At 40.9% G+C, this 24,986-nt stretch overlaps 1 protein-coding gene across 1 annotated transcript in view; it reads left to right on the top strand.

Moving 5' to 3' along the window:
* The window catches only part of SGSM1 (small G protein signaling modulator 1), a 136,814-nt gene that overhangs the window by 40,659 nt on the left and 71,169 nt on the right, over positions 1 to 24,986 (top strand). The window contains exon 3 of the mRNA XM_018560993.1: positions 5,993 to 6,068. Coding sequence (XP_018416495.1) covers positions 5,993 to 6,068 — 76 coding nt within the window. The remainder of the gene's footprint in view (positions 1 to 5,992; positions 6,069 to 24,986) is intronic.

A 24,986-nucleotide genomic window follows, 5' to 3' on the forward strand; every position in this document is an offset into this window, starting at 1 on the left:
ATATGACAATGATATCAGTGTACTATATCAGTGAATCTTCTATAATTCAATGAACAATATGTTGCCCGGTAGCTATGATGTTCCGCATAAGACACAAAGCTTTATTCATTCCCATTCTCCTGCCACTGCCAATACCCAAAGAGCTAATTTTAACACAGTTCATACTTCCTATGCAGCATCAGCAGCTTCCAAGCCTCACTCAACACCAACCACCCAGTCCACTCATAACTTGAAAATGGTGCTTCTCCCTTCTCACAGCTGCTCATTGGGCCACTGCACAAATATCAATCCCCCTATGCAGGCCGGAAATGCAAGTTAATGATTGGCTGCCGCAGCTCACAGTATTCCTCCACTGCAGCCAAAAGAGAAAAAATTGTTCCCTCTCACCTGCTGTCAGTTCAGCAGAGTGGCCCAGGGACAGAGGGGACTATCAGAAATGGATGCTGGAGTGGGCGCCTGGGACGTGCGCTCATCTCCCATAATAGAGCCCTCTCTGTCCCTGGCCCCCTGCTGCCTGGCAGGCTGTGAGGCCCCCATGATTGCGAAGCCTTAGGCAACTGTCTAAAATGGCCTAATGTTAGAACCACCTCAGAAAAACTGCTGTTTTAAGGCTACTGGCAGACTGATGCATAACTGCTGTAGAAATAAATTATTGTGTAGGATTTAGTAGTATGTACTTTTTTATTTTTTTTTATTTTAAGCCCTCGTTCACACCTGAACGTTTTGTAGCGCGTTCTACGCTCGACGAACGCTCTACAAAACGCTCTACAAAACGCTCAAAAATATAAATCCCATTGTATTCAATGGTCTCTTTCCCACCTTGGCGTATTTCCGCCCGTCCCTAACGCGCTACAAAACGGGCCACGCCTGAAAAGGTACATGTACTACTTTGGGCCGTTTTGTTGCGCGTTTCCATTGGGATACAGCCAAGTAGCCGACTATTTTTTACCGCGAATCGCGGTAAAAAAGCGCGACAGACGCGCATATGCAATACGCCTAGGTGTAAACGAGACATAAATATTTTTATTCAACATTATGAACAAGAAAAAGATTGACAGTAACAATCAATCATAGGACATAGTACCACATAACAATAGAGGAATACAATATGGATTTTCAATTGTCATCGAGTTTGAAATAAAAAAAACATATTTAAATGGCTAATGCAAAAACAGTATTTGTTATTCAAAATATGTTATAAAGAGTTTCGTTTTTAAATTTCTATACGATAGAGCCTTAAGAAAAGAGAGTATTTTAAAGAAAGATACTCTAATGCCTATTTTAGTATTATATGATAAATGTATAATAGACCTAAAAAAAGGAGGTGGTACTTTCTGTTATATAATTACTGTAGAATAAAGTCAGAAATCGTAGAAAAATTGAGGTCTAGGAGAAGAGAGAAAAAATAAGGTAGAACAATAGTTATAGGAGTTAGTCATTAAATTATAAAGAAATAGCAATATAATACTATTTTGGTATGAGACATGACCATGTCTAATTCTTAAACAATGTTCAGCCTTTTTGCAAAAAGGACCAAGGAACAAGGGCAGAAAAGAATACGCTTCCCATTACTTGGTTACTAATTATTTGCTAAGTACACTTGAAATGTTATTTTTTTTCTGGAGGCAAAGTGAATATTCATTTTATTTTCCTCTTTTTGAGATGTCTGGCTATAATAATTTCAATTGAAATAGCACAGCATAGCCTAATTTATTCAAATGTCTTTTTGTATTAGAGACATTAACCACATTGATTATATAAAGGATGATATTAGCCAGCAGCTTAATTCATCTATAAGCTTAATTCCCTTCTGCTTTTATAGCTTCTACATTTAGACTACAAGTAATAACACATGTTGTAGAGCTGCGTGTTTGTCGTGTTCTGTACCAGGAATGGTACATTGCTGTTTATAACATAAAAGGGGTTGGTGAACAATATTATACTTGCATCAGACACTGCATGATTTGGCACATCAAGTTTGGAAATATGAATGAGAAAAGAATATTGAAGCGTTAATTTCCTATCATTGTGTCTAAGGCAGTGTTTCTAAACCTGTGTAACCTCAGGACCCACCTTTGTCCTTGGTTATTAAGTCGCGACCCAAGTCGCACTGCAACGGAACGCACGTCATTAGGGTACCGCACGTTCCGGTATGAGCGTACAAACTGTGGGTGGTAGGTGAGTTCGGGGTAAGCAATGCACATATGGATGGAGCTGCCTCGCGGCTATAGCCCCATCCTATCCCATCTTAAGCTGACACTCGGCGCCGGGCAGCATATTTGAATCAAATGCAGAAGTGGGTTCTCCATTCAGGTAACGCCTCCAAATAACCCATCAAAGGATGAGTAACATGAAAATGCTTCAGGCATGTTCAACAATAAAGTAAAGCTCCAGGCAGGCAGCTAAATATGCATTTGAAATGCATATATAAGAACTATTTTACCAGCCTAAGCACTTATTTACAGGGGCTTTTAGTGGTCAGATGCATCAAGAATCTGCAGATTCTTGCAGCTGTAATGACAGGTGGCATACCTCCTAACTGTCCCTCATTTGGAGGGACTGTCTCTCCTCTGGAACCAGATCCCTCTGTCCCTCTTTCCTCCTTAGTTGTCCCTCTTGGTCAGATGTCTATGAAAAAGTTCTATCCACTACCAGAAGTGTTATTCTGCACTAAAACCTTCATCTTATCTCTTAATTATCTTGTTTGCTATTTCCAGAAACCAGTATAAAAGAAAAAGTAATGGTGGAAAAAGGACAATTCTGGGTTCAAATGCAAAACGCGACAAAAACGCACTGCAATGCAACTAACATACTGACAGCCCCACTCCAGCAAAAAAAAAATGTTGTTTTTTTTTAACTGGAACGCATCAAAAACGCGGCCAAAACGCGGCCATAACGCGGCAAAACACATAGCACCGCGTCTGCAGATCCGCACCTGATCAGGACCTTAAAATCATGTGAACAGGGCCTTAAGCATGTTCAAGAAGGGAAACTAACAACACTGTGCATTGCAGAATAGTCTGAGTGACTCAAAAGGTTGTCTCATTTTTTCCACCATTGTAAGTTCTGCAGTGCAGGGGACTACAGTAGGCTGATATTAAGATTCAGGTAGTTACGATAGTTACTGTATATGCAAAAATACATTTTGTTTGAATGAAAACCTAACTTGATTAAATTGAACTTTTCACATCTTCATGGAGTGTATAACAATAACATAACTTTTGAAAGCAAAGCAAACATTGCTGTGTTGTCTGCACATACCTTTTTCCAGAATCCACCACGCTCTGGAAAACCCTAAACTCAGAGCAAACTAAGGAAAAAACTTCACCTGCCATCTACCACTCCCTTTTGTTTGTTTAACATGATGGTTGACCTCAGTGTTCAATAGGAAGCTGCAGGAGGCAGGACGTATATTTTTATATTTATTTCCACAAACTCTTATTCATTTTGTAACTTCTGTACTTTTGTCATTATTTTTTAATTGTTGTTTTAATTATTTTGTAAACACCCATGTAAAATTTGATCCATATAAAAATATTTTTTTTCTAGGGAAACAGTCTCTTATTAAAAACAGTTTAATCCCAGAAACATAAATAAATCTTGCTTCTAGAACTCTTCCTTTACAACTTTAAGATGATTCTATTACATGCTTCTAAAGCTGAGGTCATTTGTCTTCCTTATGTGCTTTATGACTTTTGCATCAAAGCTGTATCTAAAAGCACATTGCAGATTTTTTTTCAAGCTGCGTCTTTGAGGACATCTGTGTTACAGAAAGCTTCTGGATAATTTGAGATCTTCAGTATTACACTTTGATGTATGCAGCCAACCTCGAAATGGAAAAACGTTAATTTATCTTGCTTGTTTATTATTGTCAACCAAACACAAAAGAAGTCCAGCAAATTAAGTGCTTTGACCACTTAGGAAGATAATTACTGATTAGTTGAAGGCTATCTTTTAGTGAGCAAACTTCTTTATAATACAAAAGGACCATAATTTAAATTTGAATAAAATCTAAAAGTTTGAATAAGAAGCCAAAAACAAATTCCCCAAAATACTAAACAAAACTATTGTACTGATGAGAGGGATCACAGCATTAAAACACCCAAGTTTTTGGTAAAATATGAAAGATTCAGATTCATTGCTTAAAAAGATACCAAACATGCCAAGCGTTAAAATTGTGTGCGCCTGTGCAATGGCGAAAAACTGGTACAAAAATTCATAGGTGACGCTTTAAGAACAGGCTGCTACAAGTGATCTAGGCGGCTTTTTACAGCTTTTACTGTTATTTTTTTCTACTTTTTCACTGTAGGAATGCTGTTGTGTTGTTTATATAACCTCTATTTACTTTTTACTTGTGCTTTTTATATACTGCAGTATAATATATACACTATAGTACAGCTAAAACACTGGGGAATTTATTAAAACTGGAGCAGACAAAATCTGGAGAAGCTGTGCATAGGAACCAATCAGCATCCACCTTTCATTTTTAAACCTTAAAGGGTTTCTAAACCCTCTGTTTTTTTGCATATATCTACTGCTAGCAAGCATGCAAAAAGTGTCAAAAAAAAGCGCTTTGAAAAGGGTTACTTGTGTCTTCCCCGCGCGCTCCCGTCCGAAAATGTGAAAATTCTCGGGCGGCCGCAAAGCATCTTGTGGCGGGCGCATGCGCAGTTCACAATTTTGTCCGGGAGACGAGGAGAGACACAAGGTAAGTATTTGGAGGCGTGCACCCGCATGCCGACACCGTGGGACAGGAAGTGCCAGCGAGCTCAGAGGAGTCAGCGCTGGATCGGAGACCCGCCGCAGCGCTGTAGGGACAGATGAAAACATCAGGAAAGAAGAAGATCGGATTAAGAAACATAATTTAAGGTGAATGCTGACATTAACATGGGAAAAGATTTTTGACTTTAATGTCACTTTAAATGAACAAATTGAAGAGAGAAGCTGATTGGTTGCCACAGGCAACTGCTCCAGATTCTTCTGTTGCAGTTTTGATAAATTCCCTCCTCAGTTATTTCGTCTAAATAGAAAAATTACTGAAAATGTGCTCAAAATTACTGAGATGTACTGAACACTACTGAGACAATCACTCTCCTAGCATGTTAGACACGATCAATGTAACTGTAAACAAAATAATTAGTAATAGTACCGAGCCATGATATACAACGTTTACCAGATTATGGCTGCAGAGGAGATTGAGGACTCTGTATGCGCCATCTATTAATCAAAGGGGAAATTTCAGAGGTCTAAATAGACTCCTAATATTTCCCACACCCCCTGACAATATTGTAAAAAAAGGAACAAAGAAAAATAAAAAAATAAATATAAAACCATTTACATGGCCACAAAGGGCCATAAAGCAGAAATATGATTGTTCCTGAAGCTGTATGGCCCTTTGTGGTCGTTTGAATGAGACCATAACCCCCCCCCTTTACACACAAACACACACAATATTGTGCATTGTGATAATGCGTGCTACGTGTGTTGCTGTGTGGTGATAATAAGTGCATTTGCATCGCTTTATCACAGTGCCTACACCAACGTACACGCAGCACTACAGATTGGACGTTACCACAATGCATAAGTGGGAAGCCAACCTCCAGGTTTTTTGTGTAAGTTGCCTACTTACTGTTTCGCAAAAAGGCACAAAACTCAGTACAGTTTCATCCTCTAGAATTAGTGGGTTGTTTGCTATGTTGTTGTTATTGTACTTGTGTGTGCTAATAATTAGTGTATTTTTGTTTTGATAAACATTTGTGCAGATATCACAGGACCTAAAAAATCAGTTGCAACATCATTTTATTCAGTTCTGTGCTTTCAGAAAATGTATGGTTTTGGGGGGTATTTTACAAACGCAGAAAGCTGTAAGTGAAAAATGATAAAAGTGAACAAATTACGAAAACCGTCTGGCCAGCTGAGTTTGAGTAAAGAGCAGGGCCTGGCAGCACAAGGGTTAAACTGACTATTGAAATGAATTGTGTTTTATTTACAGGTAAAACAAATTATGGAAGAAGCAGTTACCAGAAAGTTTGTCCATGAAGACAGCAGTCACATCATCTCCTTTTGTGGTAAGATTTTCCAAATAACGTGGCTTGCAGGGACGGGACGCATAACAGCGTCAATGGGGGTGAGGGATGTTAAGAGTTTTATTTCCATTTAATACGGGTGAAAAGCAGATAGTTTTGCAAAATGCATTGGAGGCAATGGCGCTGGTTTTTAAAAGATAGGATTCAAATAGCTACTGAAGGTTACAGAATATCTTTGACCTGTTCATGTGTCCAAAAACAGTCCGTCATTAGCCTCATTATTGTATTTTCTTCACAGAAAGAAACAAGACAGTGAAAGAAGGAAAATAAAGGATTTGAAGTAGACAAAGGTCAAATACACAAAAAACAAATACACTGATCATATTTATAAAGCAGTGAATGTGACATCTGCCAAACAATAACTGTAAGTGAATCAATCACTGCAATTTAAAACAAACACATCAGGAAGCTACACATGTAGTAAATGTTTGGTTGAATGTCAGATTCACTGCTTTTTACATATACAGTGCACCTAATGAAATGAACTAAACTACCTTAAATACGCCCTAAAAATGAGCAAACTTAAAACAGAACTCTGGTTAAAAATGTTATTAACCCTTGCAGTGGGGCTACCCTGCACTGCAAGGGTTCAGTACTCGTTTTTGCCTAGGGCCAAAAATAAAAAAAAGTTAAGCTCACCCAATCCTGACCAGTCCCTGGGGCCTCTCTCCTCCTCCGCTGCAGCGCTCTAAGATCCCTGAGTTATCACGTGCTATATATTGCATATAGGATGTGAGGATGCAGAGGGACATACCATCCCTGCAGCAGAGAAGGAGAGGGGATTGAGGGAGCAGTTTCACAACCAGCCGACTCAGGGGAACAGGTGAGTATAACTTTGTTATTTTTGATCCTAGGCAAAAATGAGCACTTAACCCTTGCAGTACGGGGGTAGCCCCAAGGCAAGGGTTAATAAATTTTTTTACGGGAGTTGTTCTTTAACAAGTGTTTAAGCTTTGGGAGATTTCACAGATGGCAAAATGGGTCATTTCCAGAGATATGATTGATGATATAACAAGGTGGTTAATGTTTTGCCTATACAGGATGTCTATGGATTTCACCATTTCAGAGTTTCAATTTCAAAATGCATTGCTTTTTTCAGGTTGTAGTAGTCTTCAGGCACAGTTGAAGTGACTCTATCACCACCGGTTCACTTGTATAGAAGGAACACCATGTAAAAGCCAATATACGTACCTTTTGGAAAAACAACACGTACAGTATTCCACATTTCCCAGTGTATAAAATACATACTCCCTCTCTGCATGTTGTGACCTATGAGGCAGAACGTACAGGATGTATGGGCAGTGTGGGGGCAGCCAGGGCTGGATTTCCCACAGGGCCACCGAGGCACAGCCTCCGGGCGGCAGTGGGCAGCAGGGATGTGGAATCTCCCAACGCGCGGGACATGCAGTTCCGGGCGGTAAGCTGTTTTCTACATTTGGAGGGGGGCGCATTGAGGAACGTGGCCTTTGGGCAGCAGGGAGAGTAAATCCCTGGGGGCAGCATGTATCCAACCTACCCAGAGTGTCCCAATACCTGCTGCAGCCAGAGAGAATTGAAGCTGCAGCATTTCAATACACCGGCTGAAGAAAAGGTATGTATATTGCTTCTTCTTTTATAGGGTATTCCTTCTATGCAAGTGACCCTCTGGATGCAGGTTAACTTTAACCACTATGGATGTGACTGAAGAAACATTTTAGGGCCCATTCACACCAGATGCATGGTGCTGGGGCCAGCATAGTTCCAACACAAAGACAAAGCAAATTGCCTTGTTTACAATCAGCCAAGTTCACACCACTGTGCTGCGGAGGTGTGCACTGAAAAAAAAATCCTGCATGCAGTACTTTTTCAGCACAGCGTGGTGCGACGCAGTGCAACCACATTGCACCGTGCTTTGATTGTTAGAACTGAATAAAAAATTCCCTTGTGACATTTCAATAAAGCTTTAACAAGTAACAAAAAGTTAAAGCAGTATGATACTCCTTCTTTAAGTAGAGGTTACCTTTCCTTGCAAATCACATGTCAGACGATGAATAGATTACAAAATATAAGCAGATGAAATCGCAAAAATCTTGACAAAGCTGTTCTTGAACCTTTCGTTTCCCCAACTCCTGGAACCCTCTTTTGCTTCTTAAATGTTATAGATGCCTTAATCTTCTATTAGGGAGGCTCATGCATGGTGGTTTAGCCTGACTATAGCATGAGAGAGTTAAGATTTGTACATAAGCTGCCATTATATTTAAATCTATAGATCATTTTGAAAAGCGTTTTTTTTAACTGAAAGTAACATCTGCATATTTCTGCTTATGAAATCACTTGAGTAACATTGCCCTAATTGTAATGTCACTGCTAATTGATATTCTCCGTGCCTCAATCTTTATTGTCTTCTGAATCTAAGTGATTCAGTTTCTAAAGTTGATAAAACAAAGTAGCAGCCTGCCTCTTGGTTGATATTATGCTGCTTTAGGCTATAGATGGTGTTGTATTCTAAAAATTCTATGTAGAATTATTTTGGAGTATGGGCTCATACCCAGAAGCTCTATAGGAAGCCAGAAATTTTTTTTCAAGTGGCCTTTTTTTCAGTGATATCTCGCTGGATGGGGGACAATTGAGTAAAAGACTGGCAGGGGGTACTTGGGGGAGGAGCGGGGGACGACGACAATATGCTCTAAGTGTAATTGCACCAAAGGTGCAGTTACACTTTAAAGATGAACTGAACTCTGAAAGCTTTGCCAAAAGAAGATATACAGGGATGAGCCTGTAGCACAGGAGTGCCTAGATACTTTCACAAACCAGACAAATGGTAAATATTTCAGGGTACTGCTTAGGTACTATTGACATTTTTAGATGTTCCCAAATCTTTACTTTTTGAGTTCAGTTCCACTTTGAGTGGAACTTTGCTGTATGTTACATACAGGTGGGAAGAATTCTATTCATCCTTTAAAAATGCTGCATGTAGTGATTTAGGTAGATTAAGTAAATTGTTCTAATAATATTTAAAGTACATGCCAAATGGAAAGGATCTCTATTCATTTCTTTAGCAAGCGGGGGATAGTCTATATAACAGTATATATTTAACCACTTCATTAACAACGTACGTACATAATCGTCCATTGCTAAAGTCCAAGATCTTGGTACCGTTTTATCAGCCGGCTTCTTCTGGCTTTCACATACAAGTGATCTGTCGAGCTACCCAAAGTCTCCATGAGGAGGACCTGTCATAAAGATCATAGCTCACTTTGGGGGCTTGCTAGCTATTACTCATCATAGATTTTATAAGTATTCATGCAATCAGATGTCATTCACTGTTCATTTTTTTATAGCTATTCTGTAAAAGGAAGGAAGTCTTAGTCACTGCACAGAATTTTTGTCACTTGTCACCACTCATTAAAAAAATGTTTGCAGCCTTAGTGGGAGGCACATAGCAACACATAAGTAATCAATATACTGCTAAGTATGCGCTGCATTTTGTTAGATAACTGTCATTTTTAGATGTTGTTTTGAGGTAGCTTTATAAATTACAATTTATATTACATAACATGATATCAACTATTCATGCAACATTTATTTATTTTCCCAGACTTCACAATACTTGTATACATTATTCTAGAAATATAATTATATTATTGATTATTTTAGATCATACATACAAGATAATTTAGTGTGGTAATTAGCCTGAAATACAGCTATTGAGTGCTGTGGGATTTTATGTATCGCTGTATTATGTTTTGCTGTGTACACAGGATACTCCATTTTTTAATTTGCAAGGTAAGATCAACGTGTTCTTTTATAAACAAAGACTAGTTACATTATTACAATTTTAGGTACATTAACTAATTCTGAGATTGATACATCAACTGGGAAACTCTGGGCTTGGAATACTGAAATTCAGGCACAGCCAACCAATTATGAGCCCTACCTAAATCCGCCTACTGCAGAGACCACATGAGAATGCTTTCATATTTGGTCATGTGATGGGCACAGAGAGATGAAAACTGATAGAATTCCAAAAGCAAGTTTAATTTTTTACATGGTTCAACATTGTGCATTGCTGCTTTTCTTACTGAAGGTAAATCACTGCCTTTATAGTATATAGGCTATTAAAATTTAGTTGGAAGGTTAACTACATTGACAAAATTATCCTTACCTCGGTAGCTTACCCTTTGGAGAGCTGACACACTGAAGTATATGCAATGTATTAAGAGCTGAATGCTTGACTGTCTAGTGTCTATGCCAGTGTTTCTTAACTTTTTTTAAATAATGGCATGGCACCCTTTAAATGTATGCACAATCTTGAGGCACCCCAGTCTAAAATGGGATCCCCTTTACATCAGAGTCATCCTTTCACATCAAGAGCCCCCCTTCACATCAGAATCTCCCCTTTCACATCAGAGTCCCCCCTTTACACCAGGAGCCCCATTCATATCAGGAGCCCTCTTCACATCATAGTCTCTTCTGAAACTGTGAAACTTTGTTCCATTTTGATAGGTGCTGTGTATTCTGAGCTAGCATGGGTGGCCGCACCCCCAACTGCTGTTTAAGCACGCTGCTGTGTGGAAGACATAGTTACATAGTTACATAGTATTTGAGGTTGAATAAAGACATAAGTCCATCAAGTCCAACCTATTGTGTGTGTTTGTGTTTTTATAGGTCCCTGAGTCACCTCGTTCTTAAGAGTACCTGTACCCCTGTGCTTTATGGTCTCTCAGGAAATCATCCAAAAGCTTCTTGAATGATTGCACACTATTTGCTGAAATCACTGCTTGTGGCAGAGAGTTCCAGATCCTAACCGCACGAACTGAGAAGAACCCCCTTCTCCCTTTGTGTTGGAATTTTTTTTCTACCAATTTTAGGTGGTGGCCTCTAGTCTTTGTTACATAATTAATCTTAAAGAGTTTGTTGCTAATGTTGCTGTCACCATTGAACATCTTGTACATGAAAATCATATCCCCCCTTAATCTCCTTACTTCCAGCGTGAACATATTTAAATTTAGTAGCCTCGTCTCATAGTTCTGGTCCTCCATCCCCTTGATGAGTTTGGTTGCTCTGCACTGGATTCTCTCCAGCTCAAGGACATCCCCTCTGTGTACTGGTGCCCAAAACTGGACCGCATACTCCAGATGAGGACGAACCAGTGATGTGTAAAGTGGCAAAATTATAGACTTGTCCCTGCAAAACATTCCCTTCTTGATGCAGGACAGGATTCTACTAGCTTTGCTTACAGCAACCTGGCACTGTAATCTATTATTCAGTTTATGGCCTACAATGATCCCCAAATCTTTCTCCATTTCTGACTTCCCTAGCGGCATATCCATAATTGTGTAACCCATTTTTCTTATTTTTAATCCCGAAGTGCATAACTTTGCATTTATCGACATTAAACCTCATCTGCCATATAGTTGCCCACTCCCCTATTTTATCCAGGTCCTCCTGTAATGTTATACTATCTTGGTCCGTTTCTATTACCCTCCCAATTGTGGTATCGTCAGCAAACACTGAGATATCGCTGTTTACACCTTCCCCGATGTCGTTAATAAACAGGTTGAATAGCATGGGTGCCAGCACAGAACCCTGGGGCACACCGCTAATGACACTAGCCCAATCTGAAAGGGCACCATTTATTGATACTCTCTGTTCCCGTTCCTTTAGCCAGTTCTCTATCCATGTACACACTCTTCCATCTATGCCCATAGACCTCAGCTTGTATAGTAAGCGTCTATGAGCTACCGTTTCAAAAGCTTTTGCGAAATCCAGATATACCACATCCACAGACTTCCCTCCATTCAGATTTCTACTTACCCCCTCGTAAAAAGTTAGCCGGTTAGTCTGACAGGAACGGTCTTTCCTGAACCCATGCTGGTTATCGCTAACTATGCCATTACCCTGAACAAATTCTACCAAATAGTCCTTAATCATTCCCTCTAACAGTTTTTACAAACTACCGATGTAAGACTAACTGGTGTGTAATTCCCAGGTTGGCATCTTGCCCCCTTTTTGAATATTGGAACTACCGTAGCCCTCCGCCAGTCACTTGGAACTCTACCAGTCATTAGATAGTCCTTAAAAATGAGGAATAATGGTCTTGTTATAACCTCGCTTAGTTCCTTAAGTATCTTGGGGTGCAGGTTATCTGGTCCCAATGCTTTATGTACATTAAGTAGATTAAGTCTTTGTCGTGTCATGTCATGTCAACCACTGAGGTATATTTTGTGATGAACTATGTGTTTTATCATGGACGTCAAACCCGTTTCCTTCCTGAGTGTATACTGAGGAGAAAAAAGTGTTCAGCGCTTCAGCCCTCTCCTTGTCATTTGTGATTAACTTCCCGCTTTCGTCCTTTATTGGGCCTATCAGCTCCTTTCTCCCCTTTTTACTGTTTATGTATTGGTAAAAATTATTTTATTTTTTTTACTAACGGTGGCAATATGCTTTTCGCACTCTATTTTAGCCGCCCGTATTACTAGTTTACATCTTTTATTACATTCTTTGCAGAATCCATCCCCTCCTTCTTATATTTTATAAATGCCACTCGCTTTTTTTTTATGCGATACTTTACATTTTTATTTAGCCATATGTGCTTTGTTTGTGATCTTTTACTTTTATTACCCAACGGTATACACTTGTCAATGGCAATATGTAAAGTGTTCTTAAAACATTCCCACTTTTGGTCCGAGTTCAGTTTGTGAAATACATTTTCCCATTTGATGTCCCCCACTAGGTGGCGCAGTTTATCAAAGTTAGCCTTTCTGAAATTTAGGGTTCTTGTCCGCCAGCGCCCTTCCCTTTCCTGTATCCAATAGTGAAAGTTATCACATTGTGATCACTATTACCCATTGTCTCCCCAATTACAATATCCTCAACTAACTCTGCATTATTAGTAATGATTAAATCTAGGATGGCATTTTTCCTAGTTGGAACCTCAACCATCTGGTCCATGAAATTGTCTCGCAATATGTTCAGAAATCGGCCCGCCTTTGTCGAACCTGAGGTACCATTAACCCAATTTATAACTGGGTAATTGAAGTCGCCCATCACGACTACATTGCCCTCCCTCCCAGCTATTTCTATTTCGGACTGTAGATGAGCCTCCCCCTCCTCCCCTATATTTGGAGGTTTGTAACAAATACCCACAATTAGTTTACGACTAGCGTCCGTCATATCTAGTTCTAGCCATAAGGATTCCACGTCTTCTCCACTATTTGACGTGATAACTTCCCTTATATGCATATTTACATTATTTTTAACATAAATGCATACCCCCCCCCTTCTCCCACCTCTGTCCCTCCTGAACAGGTTGTACCCCTCTATATTAGTAGCCCAATCATGTGCTCTGTCTGGCCAGGTTTCCGCTATTCCCGATATATCGAAGTCCTCTTCGAGTAGCATAAGTTCAAGCTCTTCTAATTTATTAGCCAGACTTCTAGCATTTGTGTACATACATTTAATTCCGGTCTTGTTATGGGACAAAAGTTTACTTCTTTCTTGTTCCCCACTACTTTTATTTTTTGGCTTTGATATTGGTCGGCCATTCTTAATTATATTATCTTGGGCCACAGGATTTACTATATTGACTACTTTGGCACTGATGACTGGAGCGAGCCCACTATTTACCCCTTCATTGCTTCCCACTGTATTATTTGTATCCATGTTTTTATGCCCCCCCCCCTTTATCTAGTTTAAAGACCAATAACTAATTAGCGGTGATTGACTACAGGCACTTGCTTGACCACACCATGAAAATGCATGCAGAAAACATCTACACTTACTGAAAGATAGGCACCCTCACAGTAAAGCAGGCGGAAGCAACTGAGTTTTGCCTGAGCTCAACAACAGGGACACCCACAATTTGGGCTTCTGACAGGGAAGGAGCTGACAGGCAGTAAAGGCAGAGGTAAAAAAAGGATTTACTGCACAATCATTAGGTGTCATTAGGTGTTTCTTTGCAGCTGCAAAGATAAGTATTTCTACATGAATCAGTAGACCAGCATTTAATTTTTCATTGCTCAGGGGACTTCTTCTTTAGAGGGTAAAGTCACCTTTTCACAAAGTGTGAAAAAAAAGAACTTGCAGTACCCCCTACATCCCCCGGTCCCTGCTTCACTTACCTGTGTAATGCCCCTGCCAGCCGGTATAGCGGTCTGTACACCGTACACCACAATTCTCAGCTCTGCAGTGTGTAATAATCATAATGCTTGAAAATGGTGAGCACTCATTGGTCAGCATAGTCATATGACCATGCTGACCAATAAGAAGTGCTTCCGAGTTGGGGACAAGAAAGAGTGCTTCATATTGGTCAGCGTGACCATGAACAGGACATAGCCTCTGTGGTGCCTTTGCTGAATACCAGTTAGTTGGTTAGTATTGTATGGTTACAATGATCTTCCATAGTTTTTTTGAGCATCAGTTATTTTTAAAATATGGAGTTTACAGGCTATGCCTGTTTTGTCACTACCTACTGACCTTGTGACTGGTACTCCTAAAAGCAAATATCAGAGAGCTTGGGGCTTGGACTGTTTCTCCCAGGAAGCATGCTGGTTAGGAATGAGCAAAATCTAGAATTTCTGCCAAACTTTTTTTTGCATAGTTTTGACAAACGAAAAAATAACACCATTTCAGTTAAATACATTGGAATCAATGGGAAAGGTAAACAACACTGTGGTTTTAGGGTTTAAAATGGCTCTTGATAAATAGAAAAACTCTTTTCAACTGTTCTGCACCTATTTGTGTTCCGAGAACAGCCCTGGTCCTCATTAGCTGGCTCATGAGGTTTAATATTGATAAACAGGGGAGCCCTAAAACTAGCCCTAACCCTATCACAAAATCTAAACATTTGTTTATCAACAAAGCCATGTGATCATCATATTTGAGCTAGCATAGTAATCAGATGGATTTGTTGGAAAAAAGCTATGGGATTTTTTTAAAGCGAATTTTGTCAAACCAGTCCAAATTTGAGAATACGTCTGATGAAATTTTGGCAAATCTGTATTTAGGCAAAATCACTCCACTCATCCCTTGTGCTGAAGAGTAGTCTTGCGGTGTACAACAAACTAGAGCTTCTGCAGAAAAAGGTTAAGCAACAGAAAAGTACAGTGATTTCTCAGCCTATAGACTGAGTGTAAAAGTAAGTGTCCATTCCATGTATACTGACCATACATGGAATGGACACTTGGAGTTTAGAAGTGAAACCCCAAATATAACACTGGAAATTGAATGTTAAAAGTTTACTTAATCCCAACACTTTATCCTGTTATTCCCCCTAAATGTAACTTTATCCTAACCTTCAAACTAAACCCTGCATCCCCTAAATCTAAGCCTTGCTATACATTGACCCTAGACTTCCTTTTTAAGGCTAAGTTAGCCTTGAAAACTGGGACATCACTGTATTCTAAAAGTATTGGCACTCAAAGCTAACAATATAGGGCACAAAAGGCACCTGCAAAATAGACGTTCATAAAACTAGTGAATTGGCCTTTCAACTGTTTAAAATTAACTCCGTTACAAAAACTAGAGGCCATCACCTAAAATTGGTGGAAGAAAAATTCCAGCACAAGGGGCGAAGGGGGTTCTTCACAGTAAGATCAGTTAGGGTCTGGAACTCACTGCCACAGGCGGTGATTTCAGCAAATAATGTGGAATTGTTCAAGAAACTTTTGGACGATTTCTTAAGGGACCGTAATATACAGGGGTACAGGTACTCCTAGAATGAGATCCTAATAGGTTGGACTTGATGGACTAATGTCTTTATTCAACCTCAAATACTATGTAACTATGTAACTATGTAACTACATTGAAATACATGACTTCTATCTCTTAGCCACTTTATCTTTTTCTCGTTTGGTAATTCTAAAAATACACTTATAAAAAAAATGTCACATTGAATGCTGCCTGACTTTTCCAACACACATCAAATCAGACAAGAGCTAAAAGCAAAAAGACACCCTATGCATAGAGATTTGTGGCTGCTGAAACTCAAATGCCATCCTGAACAATGCTTGCTGTCAGTTATGCTTTTTACTGCAGATTAATTATTGGTAAATGGTAAGAGGAGAGGGAGAGAGCCCATGAATTCATGGCTAGGGTTTTGTGGAATTAAGATTAGAGTCTATTTTATATTAAACAAGCTCCATTTAATTTCAAATGCCATTTGCAGATGCAGACACAAAAACAGAACCCCTGCTCACATTTATTTTCTATTGAGATGCAATTTTTAAACTAGTTTTACACATGGATTTATTTAATAAGATAAGGCTTGATATTTAAGAGCATACTGATGATTTATCTAATAATTGCAGAAAGCAGCAATCAAATGAAAGTGAACTAACCAATACTATGAAATCACATTTTACCTTGTATTAAAGTAGAGAAGACAGATAGATGATTTTTTTTCGACTATTGTGAAAATATGCCCAAAAATGCTTATTCATTTTAGAATTACTACAGCCATAATAGTGCTGAACTTTGTTAGTAATTAACCACTTCCCGGCCGGCCGTTGTAAAAAAACGTCCGGCCAGGAGCTCTCTAGATCTGAGCTGGGCGCGCGCGAGCGGGAAATGCCGAAATTTTAAAACAGGCAGCGATGCCCGTTAATATACAAGCGATCCGCCAGCTATATAGCCAGCGGATCGCTTGTATGAGGTCCCAGGATGTGCGCCCCCCCTCCGCAGCTCACGCCCCACTGTAACGCTGGTCCTGGGCTCCGCTGTGCCCGGTGCGAGCCCGGGACCAGCATACTGCCTTTGTCACAGGGGATAAGAAGGAGGTCGGTACACAACCTCCCTCCGGTCCCCTCTCCGCTGTCAGAATGCGGAACTGATGAACAGAAGAGGGAAATATAAGTGAAACATTTTATTGGCTTACTTGCTTTGTTAAAACATATGCAGGGGTGTGGAATTTTTTTAACTTGTTCCAGGGCTAAAGCGTGGGCCCAATCTACTTATCTCTCACAACAAACTACATGTCATGATACGAAAATAATTTTAACCAAAACCATATTTAACCGTGCTAAGAAGCACTTCTCATTGGTCGGTGCGGTCACATTTGCGAGTGAAATTCAAAATCAATATCACAGGGCTGTGGTGAACAGCAGTATGGAGTATAGATAGTACACCCGTACCGGCGGAGGGGAAGGACCATACACCAAAAGGCAGCAGGGGGAAAGGGGGACAGATCTTGGAGGGGGCAATGGACCTTGGAGAAGGGGGGGGGGCGGGGGAGGGGAAGGCTGCTATACAAGTGATCTGGACGGCTGTACAGCTGCCCAGTTCACTTGAACAAAACGTGCAGCACCTTGCCCCAATATACATTTAGCCCTGCGTGCCCGCAGCAGGGCTAAATGTAAAAAAATAATCTGTAACTGCATGTCCTGGGCGTCAGGCAATAGGAATTCCGCACCCCTGAATAAGGGTGGTGTGTTAAAACCCACAATACCGTAATGTGTGGTATCTGTGCATTGCGTGGTGTTGCCATTCATTCTGAGTAGCATCCCAACACACATACACAGTAGAGCCCAGTACACTTGCACTATAGTGTGACACATATATGTATTCTTTGTGCCCTGTGGTGCGATGCCTTCCCAAAAATAGTGCGTTTTTTCATGTGTTGAAGTGCATTGACAGCCCTTTTCAAGTGAATGGGCTGCCTTAAAACAATGCAGCTTAATGAACAAAAAGGTGCATGTTAATATACAATAAGTTGTGAAGGGGCCCTAAAAAATTAAAGCAGGGTTTCATTAATTTATATATATTGTTATTATTGTTTTTTCATGTATTTTTTCCATCATTCATTGAGGGACAAGGACATTCAAAACAGTCAGCTTATACTGCCACCTACACAAGGTTGGACACTGTCAAACAAAAAAAAATGTAAGTCAGCCCCTGTATAATCTGTATATCTGGTTGGAGCAGTTAACATCAACGGATGGTCGCAGGATAGTGGAGCTCCGGCACAGCTGAAATCCTAGGGCTGAATCCTTAGCACAGAGGACTCCCATGATACTACCCATGTGTGCCCCTGACCCCAGCGACCGTCGGAGAGAACGAAAATCTAAGAAAGGCCCTCGGAAACGTACTGAATTTTTCCGCTCGACGGGCTCGCCGCGGACTCAAGATGGCGCCGGCTCGTCCAGCACCCTGTCCTCTCTGCAACTCTCCGACAGCCGTAACGAGCGGGAGCCGAAAGGAGGTGGGAGCCAGGTGACCGCCAACCCGGCAAAATCCACGCCCAGACTGGACTCTGGGGGAGCGCAGATACGGCCTGGGGAGGGGGACGAGCGGTCTGGCCCTACTGTGCATGTGTGTGAGGAGATGAATAGCACCATTGAGGATTGTCCCACTGCTGATCGCCCCCTGCTGGACACTACCCTAGGGGACGTGCTTGTGTCTCTTGTGTGCTCCCTGCATAGAGATGTGCTTTTTGCTGCTGAGAAGGGATGTTGACGCCCTGGGAGACGAAGTCGTCCACGTCGAGGACAAGATGGGGGATTATGCGGAGGCCCATAACGATCTTCTGGTCTACCAACTGGCACAGTCAGGTTCTCCGTTGGGGATTAATGGCGGTTAAGATTGTACAGCGCTCCTGCACTTGTATCACGCTGCCGTTCAGAGGCGACACCCGGAGCTTTAGGAGAAGCTGCAGGCTCTCTACATCCGCGTCTTGTCACCGTACTGCTCTACAAAGATGGCGCCGGTGTAGTCGGCTGTCGTCACGACTGCTCTGCAGTCGTGTAAGCATTTCACTGCATATCATACTTGTACGATTGTGTATGTGACAAATAAAATCTATCTATCTATTCTACCCAGCATGCCTCAGGTTTTTGCTAGTGTCCTAGAAAGGTCTTTTTTTTGCTAGCCATCTAACTTCATGTTATTCGTTTTCTTGGTGACTACAATCAAAATTCTTGATATACTTTTGATGCTTTCATATTTCGGTGACTTCAATCAAGTATCCTTGCTACACTGCTGCTTGAGCGGGTCTCTACATTGCAGCTATCTAGATCGACAGCTCCTCAGTACTATCTTTGGTGGCCATACCTGGACCTTGCTAGCATTACACATGCAGGGCTAGCCTGGAATGTGATGATTGGGCACTGGGATCTGCATAGTGGTGCTTTCCAGACCTTGTTGTACTGTGTTAATTAGCCATGAAGTGCTGTCCTGGTCCAAAGCTAGGGCACAACCCCAAGTGAGACCCTGTCTCTAAAAACTCAGTAAGTAAGGCTAAAGCACCAGGAGCCACCTCCCTATTGCACCATTGGGGGCTTTTTCAAATTTCTCACCACCACAGGTTTACCGCAAAGGGTTATGGCCTACATATAATGGAATGCTTAGAACAAATGTATGGAGCCTTGTGGTTTCGTTTTGATGGCTATTTACAAACATCTAAACTTGTATCTCACATGAGACTGAAGTCTGTGCAGCTGCACATGGCGCTTTGGCTGCATTCTTGGGACGCTGATGAAGCACACAAGTAGTGTCTGATCTGGTTACCCTTCAAGGCATGTTGTCTCTTTGGACTGTCTTTGGTGACGCCACAGGTGGCTAGAGTGTGCCCCTGCCCCGGTGCAGGATGTCTGTAGAGGGAGTGGAAGAATCCCACCCTGCTCCACATATACTTCAATAGTCAGTACAATTAGGCATGAAAATGCCTGAGCCTTCTTTTCATTCAAGTCATAGGGCTTGAAGCTTTAAAACAATATGGTAAGCCTTCTGCTTGAAGGTCTGCCCCCAATTTTTCAAGTGAGGGGTGTTTGTACATATAGATGGACCCTTGGGTGGTTTGCAAACACAACAGTTAGGTGCTCTGGTTACTCCCTGTAGCTCATTCACCTTGTGTCGGGCATCTTCTTCAGTTGCCTCTCACCTTTTTTCTGGTGTTACTGCAGTCAGCAGTGTATCTTCCCAGGTTTGCTTGGGCTCCTGACACCCCTTGTTCCTGCCCCTCTCCTAATAAGGACCTGATGTCCCAGTGTTCTTCAGAGGCTTCTGGAGCTGATCAAAACTCTGGATTATAGGTCTATCCTGCACTTGCATTGCATCCCCCATTAGGGAACACTCACAAGATCTTCCCTGAAGAGAGTCAGTTTTCTGTACTCCTGTAGTCCAGACCCTTCAGAGGGCCTAATAGCTGCAGACTTCGACTGGACTAGGCTTCTCAGGTGGTTACGGTAGGGAGCTGTGACTCACTGTTGTGGGAGGTTACAGAGTTTTTCCTCTTTCACGGCATGTATGAGGCTGCGGGACTACCCTCTCAATGTAGTCTACCCTTTTCCTGTTACAAGTCACTCCTGTAGCTTCTATATCCGGGAGCCTGGATTTGGGGCGAGACATCTAGATTGTATCTCTGGACCAAGAGCTTCCTGGCACTAACTGTCAGCCTCTTGGCATGAATGGGTTGTTTTCTTGCTCCTGCCTTGAAAGGACTCCACTTGTTGGTGTGCCCCTATTTGGGGATTCAGTCTAGTTCCCCAGAACAGATAGTTATCATTTTGCTGGGTAATCCTCCTGTATTTCTTTCTTCTGACTAGGTCTCTGTCACCTTTTGTGTGGGTTTTTTTTTGTTCATCCTTCTCCCTCTTTTATTAAGTCTTGTCTTGAGGGGATACTCTTCAGGTTTTATCTACCAGCCTCAAGGGTTATTTGGCATCTTTTGGGATATCAGGTTGTGAGGGCACTCATGTTTCGTTGACATCTTACTGACAACCTGTGCTCTTAGCATAGTACCTCCTTTCCCTGAAATTGAAGGGTTGAGTTTATAAGGCATGGGCCTTCTCCTATAGAGTATTTGGTCTTTTCTTTTGGACCTTTTGTCTTTTTAACTGTGTAAATTTCCTTTAAGGGATCTGTTTTTATGCCATTCGTTCCAGTAGTTGTTTTTTTTTCTGTTGACCCTATGTTGTTGTTGGCCTTTTTCCTCTTTTTCAGGTTATTTTTTTCTACCTGTTATGGTGGATTGCCAATTCACTTTGGCAACCAATCAGCATCTCATTTCAATTTGTTCAAGAAGCTTTTATGAATTCCCCCCAATGTTTCTTAGGTCATGTCATTCCCCTTAGCATTGGCATCTCGGCCCTGGTCTGGAGCATCAGATTGATCCTCTGGGGTCTTCCCTTGATTGTGGCAGTTCCCCTTTCTTGCTAGGGTTCTCCTCATCTCTCTGATCTGACTTACAATTTTTCTATTTGCCAGTTTCCCAACCTCCTGGTAGGCAGCAGTATAACTCAACTGTTTCTAAATTCCTGTGACCATTAATAGACTAAAAAAAAAGAAAAGATTTTACAATAAGTACTGTACAAAATCATAGTTTTTTAATGCAAGCAGTGTTAGTATATGTGACTTTGTAATCACCCTTTTGCAATCCCCTGTATAGCAGAGCTCAAACAGGGAGAGGGAGAAGAAGCACAAGGGGTGTCCTGACTGGAGCAGAGGAAGAGCACCAGAAGGAGGAAAGTGACATGGTCCCTTCCTACAGTGTGGTCAGTGGCGCAACTTGATTTGGAAATTCATCCTGTCATATTGATAGTCATCTGTCCTACCACATAGAATGGAATTCAGCAGGGGGTGTTGTGCCTGGACTTGATTGGTTAGTTGGCTCAGTAAGTCTTGCCCCTGAAACCTGATTGCCTGAAACCTAGACTGCTTCCTTGGATGCCTTATGGGTGATCTGGTCCTGATAAAAGACATGACTGGTTTTCCTTTGGTATCAAAGGAAGGGTCAGGATCCTCTCTAAGCAGGTCAATGAGGGAAGATATTTATTTGGTATAGTTTAGACAGAGTGCTTCAAAATAAAAATAAAACTAATTGATGGCTTAGTGAATGGCAATAATGGATCCCACACCTGTTTATATTTGCTGTTTCATTTATGGAATATATGCATTTCTTGTAGCTTTCTGAAATTGCAGCTAGCTACATCTTTTTCCAAGGGAACAGTGGTAATAATTATGTACATATTATTATTGCTGAGCATCTCCTGTAAGCAACAATAACTTGTACAGAATGCTGCCCACTCATTTCTATCTCTAGAGACTGTACATTGCCTCTGGCATTTCCCAGTTACGTAAATCTTATGAATGGGCTCAGCAGCTCAATACTTGCTGCCCTTGTGGATAAGAAGCATTAGCATTTAGATTAGGAGGCTTTTGCTGAATATTCAGAATGTTCATCAATAAGAACATCCAAATACAGCTTAAATGTATCTTAAAATTTTGGACTGGTGAATGTTAGTGATGACAGTCATTGTCAGTATAAAGTATACTGACAATAACTGTCATCACTAACATTCACAATTGACTCTTTAAATAGTAATGTTCAGCATTTCTTAAAAGTAATGTAAATATAATAAGTGGAATAACGATGTTAACGGAAAATATTTTTTAAGCATCAATCAATGCTAACATGTGCTTACGGCAGGTAATATTAACTGGCAGCTCAGTAATAGGTTGGCTATAAAGAGCACCAGGTGACACACTTGCAGCTGGATACAGTAGCTATTATGGAGTGTAGCTAGATGACCTTTTTTAAGGAATATTGAGTCTCTGCTAGGAGAGGGAACATACATGATATGAACCACGATCTAAAAACGTGTGGGTCTGTGGGCTCGTTTGACCATACTAGAGAATGTAAAGTGCTGATTGAAGATGGGCTTTCTCACAGTAAACATGTCAGGCATCCAGGGGTATACACTCAGAAGACCTGTAAAGAGAAAATATTAGCCAAAGAAAGTAGAAAAACAGAACAAATGGAAGGTTAAAATTGTTACCACAGTGTGTATCGAATAAATAATGTAATGAAGTGTTAAATAATGGGAATCTCCCAGGCTTGTTTATTGTATTATTTCTCTGTTGGAATTCATTCATTCTTTAAGGGTTTCCCTGTTTAATTTGGGCACTTTTTTGAGCATTAGGTTAAAAAAAATAAGTTGGTAGCTTTCACTGTTCTGCAATAGCTCTAGCTTTAGCGACCATGAACCTCTATCAGAACAGTCCCCCTGATGGTCCCCTGTAAAATAATAGCTATTATCAGAGGCTGACAAGCTGCTGATGAGAGCTATTAACAAAAATCCCTGCAGGCACCACTGCCGCCGGCATCTGACAGCTTCTCCTCTCCACCTGGAGCCGCTCCATGCTTCTCCTCGGATCTCTGCTGCTCTCCCCTTAGAGATAATGTCCGCTGAAGCCAGCTGGGGGGGCGGAGGAGGAAGTCGCTTGTCAGGATGGCCAAGCGGCAGGAGAGAGAGAAAGGCGAGGGGAGAGTGGAGCCGCTTTCATCCTGTCCGTTTCAGGATGACAGCGGCTCCGTGCGTGACTGTGCAGGGGATCAGTAAATGTCTGTAATATTTACTGATCCTCTGTGTGCAGAGCAAACACTGGAGTGATTGCTGATAAATAACTGGGGACACATACTACTATGTGTCCCCAGTTATGAATGAACAGGAAGTGCTTTACATCACTTCCTGTTCATTCATGAGTTTCTGAATGGGCAGAAGCACTCAGTACAGAGTCTTCTATCAATTCATAACTGGATGATAGTAAGTGTTTGCTATCACCAGTTTCTGAATGAATGGGAAGCCTCTGTACTGAGTGCTTTCCATTCATTCAGTGCTGAAGCTGCATAAAAAGAGATTGAGGACTCTGTTCTATTTCAAAGGGGAAATGTCAGGTGTTGTTTAGACCCCTGATATTTCCCTGAAGCCCCCACAACAGTAAAAAAAAAATGAATAAAAAATAAATAAAACAACTTATTAAAAAAAGTAAAACACAATACACACACAGATAACATACACGTGCGCTATATTGTGGTGTACGCCTTGCACATGCGCTGCGGTGCGTTGTTAGAACGCATCGCAGTGCTTGATTTATTTTTTAAATTACATTCATTTAAATGTGTGGCAGCACATGGCAAAGCGCTGTGACGCATTGCCATGCATTGTGATACGCTGTGTTGCAATACAATGTACGCCTGTATCATTTTATCACAACACACACACCAGATTAGGCGAACAAACGATTTTTACAAAAGACACTTAATTACAGTTTTGCGTTACTTCATTTTTTTACTGTTTCGCAAAAAGGTGTCATTTAAAATTTACAAATATTTGTTATTTATTAACTCAATACAGTTTTACCTTTTAGATTTAGTCGGAAAAGTGTTTTATTTTTTTGTGCGCTGATACTGATTTTAGTGTGCTTTATCAATTTGTGTATTTTTATCGGTTTAACATTGGTTTAACAAACATTTGCGCAATTATCGCAGTACCTACAAAATTAGTAACACCATCTTTTTATTCCACCGGGCCTGTGCTATCATAAAATATATGGTAGTGGGGGCCTGAGCCGTACCAAGGAGTTGTGATTATTACACTATAGAGCAAAAACGTCTTGGCTGTGGCCTGGGCCCCCCAGGCTGCCTGGGACCCTTGCATATGCATCGGCAATACCCCTCTGATGTAGGGTTGCCACCTGCCCAGGATTCACCCAGACAGTCCGGGTTTTAAATGCTGTGTCAGAGTTTCTTCTTGACTATTTGGAGTTAAACTTACTTGGTAAAGACTTTGATCCCTTTTTAAATGTATATGTAAGTAATGTTTAATAGATAGGAAAACAATATCCAACATCACAATTGAAGTAGAAGGTTAATACAATTTAAAATCTTGTTCTTAAAATCATCCTAAATTTCATACATACACGATTTACCCCAGGGCTCTTTCCCACCAGAGTGTTGCTTAAACGCACACTGTATCATTCAAATGAATGACAGTACAACACACCTAGTACATGGTATCACATGCTAGGTGCGTGGTGTGATAGTGTGCTCTATGTGCATGGCTCTAAGGCCCTTTTGTTTAATCTCTGATTTGCCCATGCAGAGCAAAGCAATAAATGCATAAACATACCTTATTTTTGCCCCCC

This window comes from Nanorana parkeri, unplaced genomic scaffold (genome assembly GCF_000935625.1).
Source record: "Nanorana parkeri isolate BGI_ZX_2015 unplaced genomic scaffold, ASM93562v1 scaffold18, whole genome shotgun sequence".
In the NCBI taxonomy this organism is placed as follows: domain Eukaryota; kingdom Metazoa; phylum Chordata; class Amphibia; order Anura; family Dicroglossidae; genus Nanorana; species Nanorana parkeri.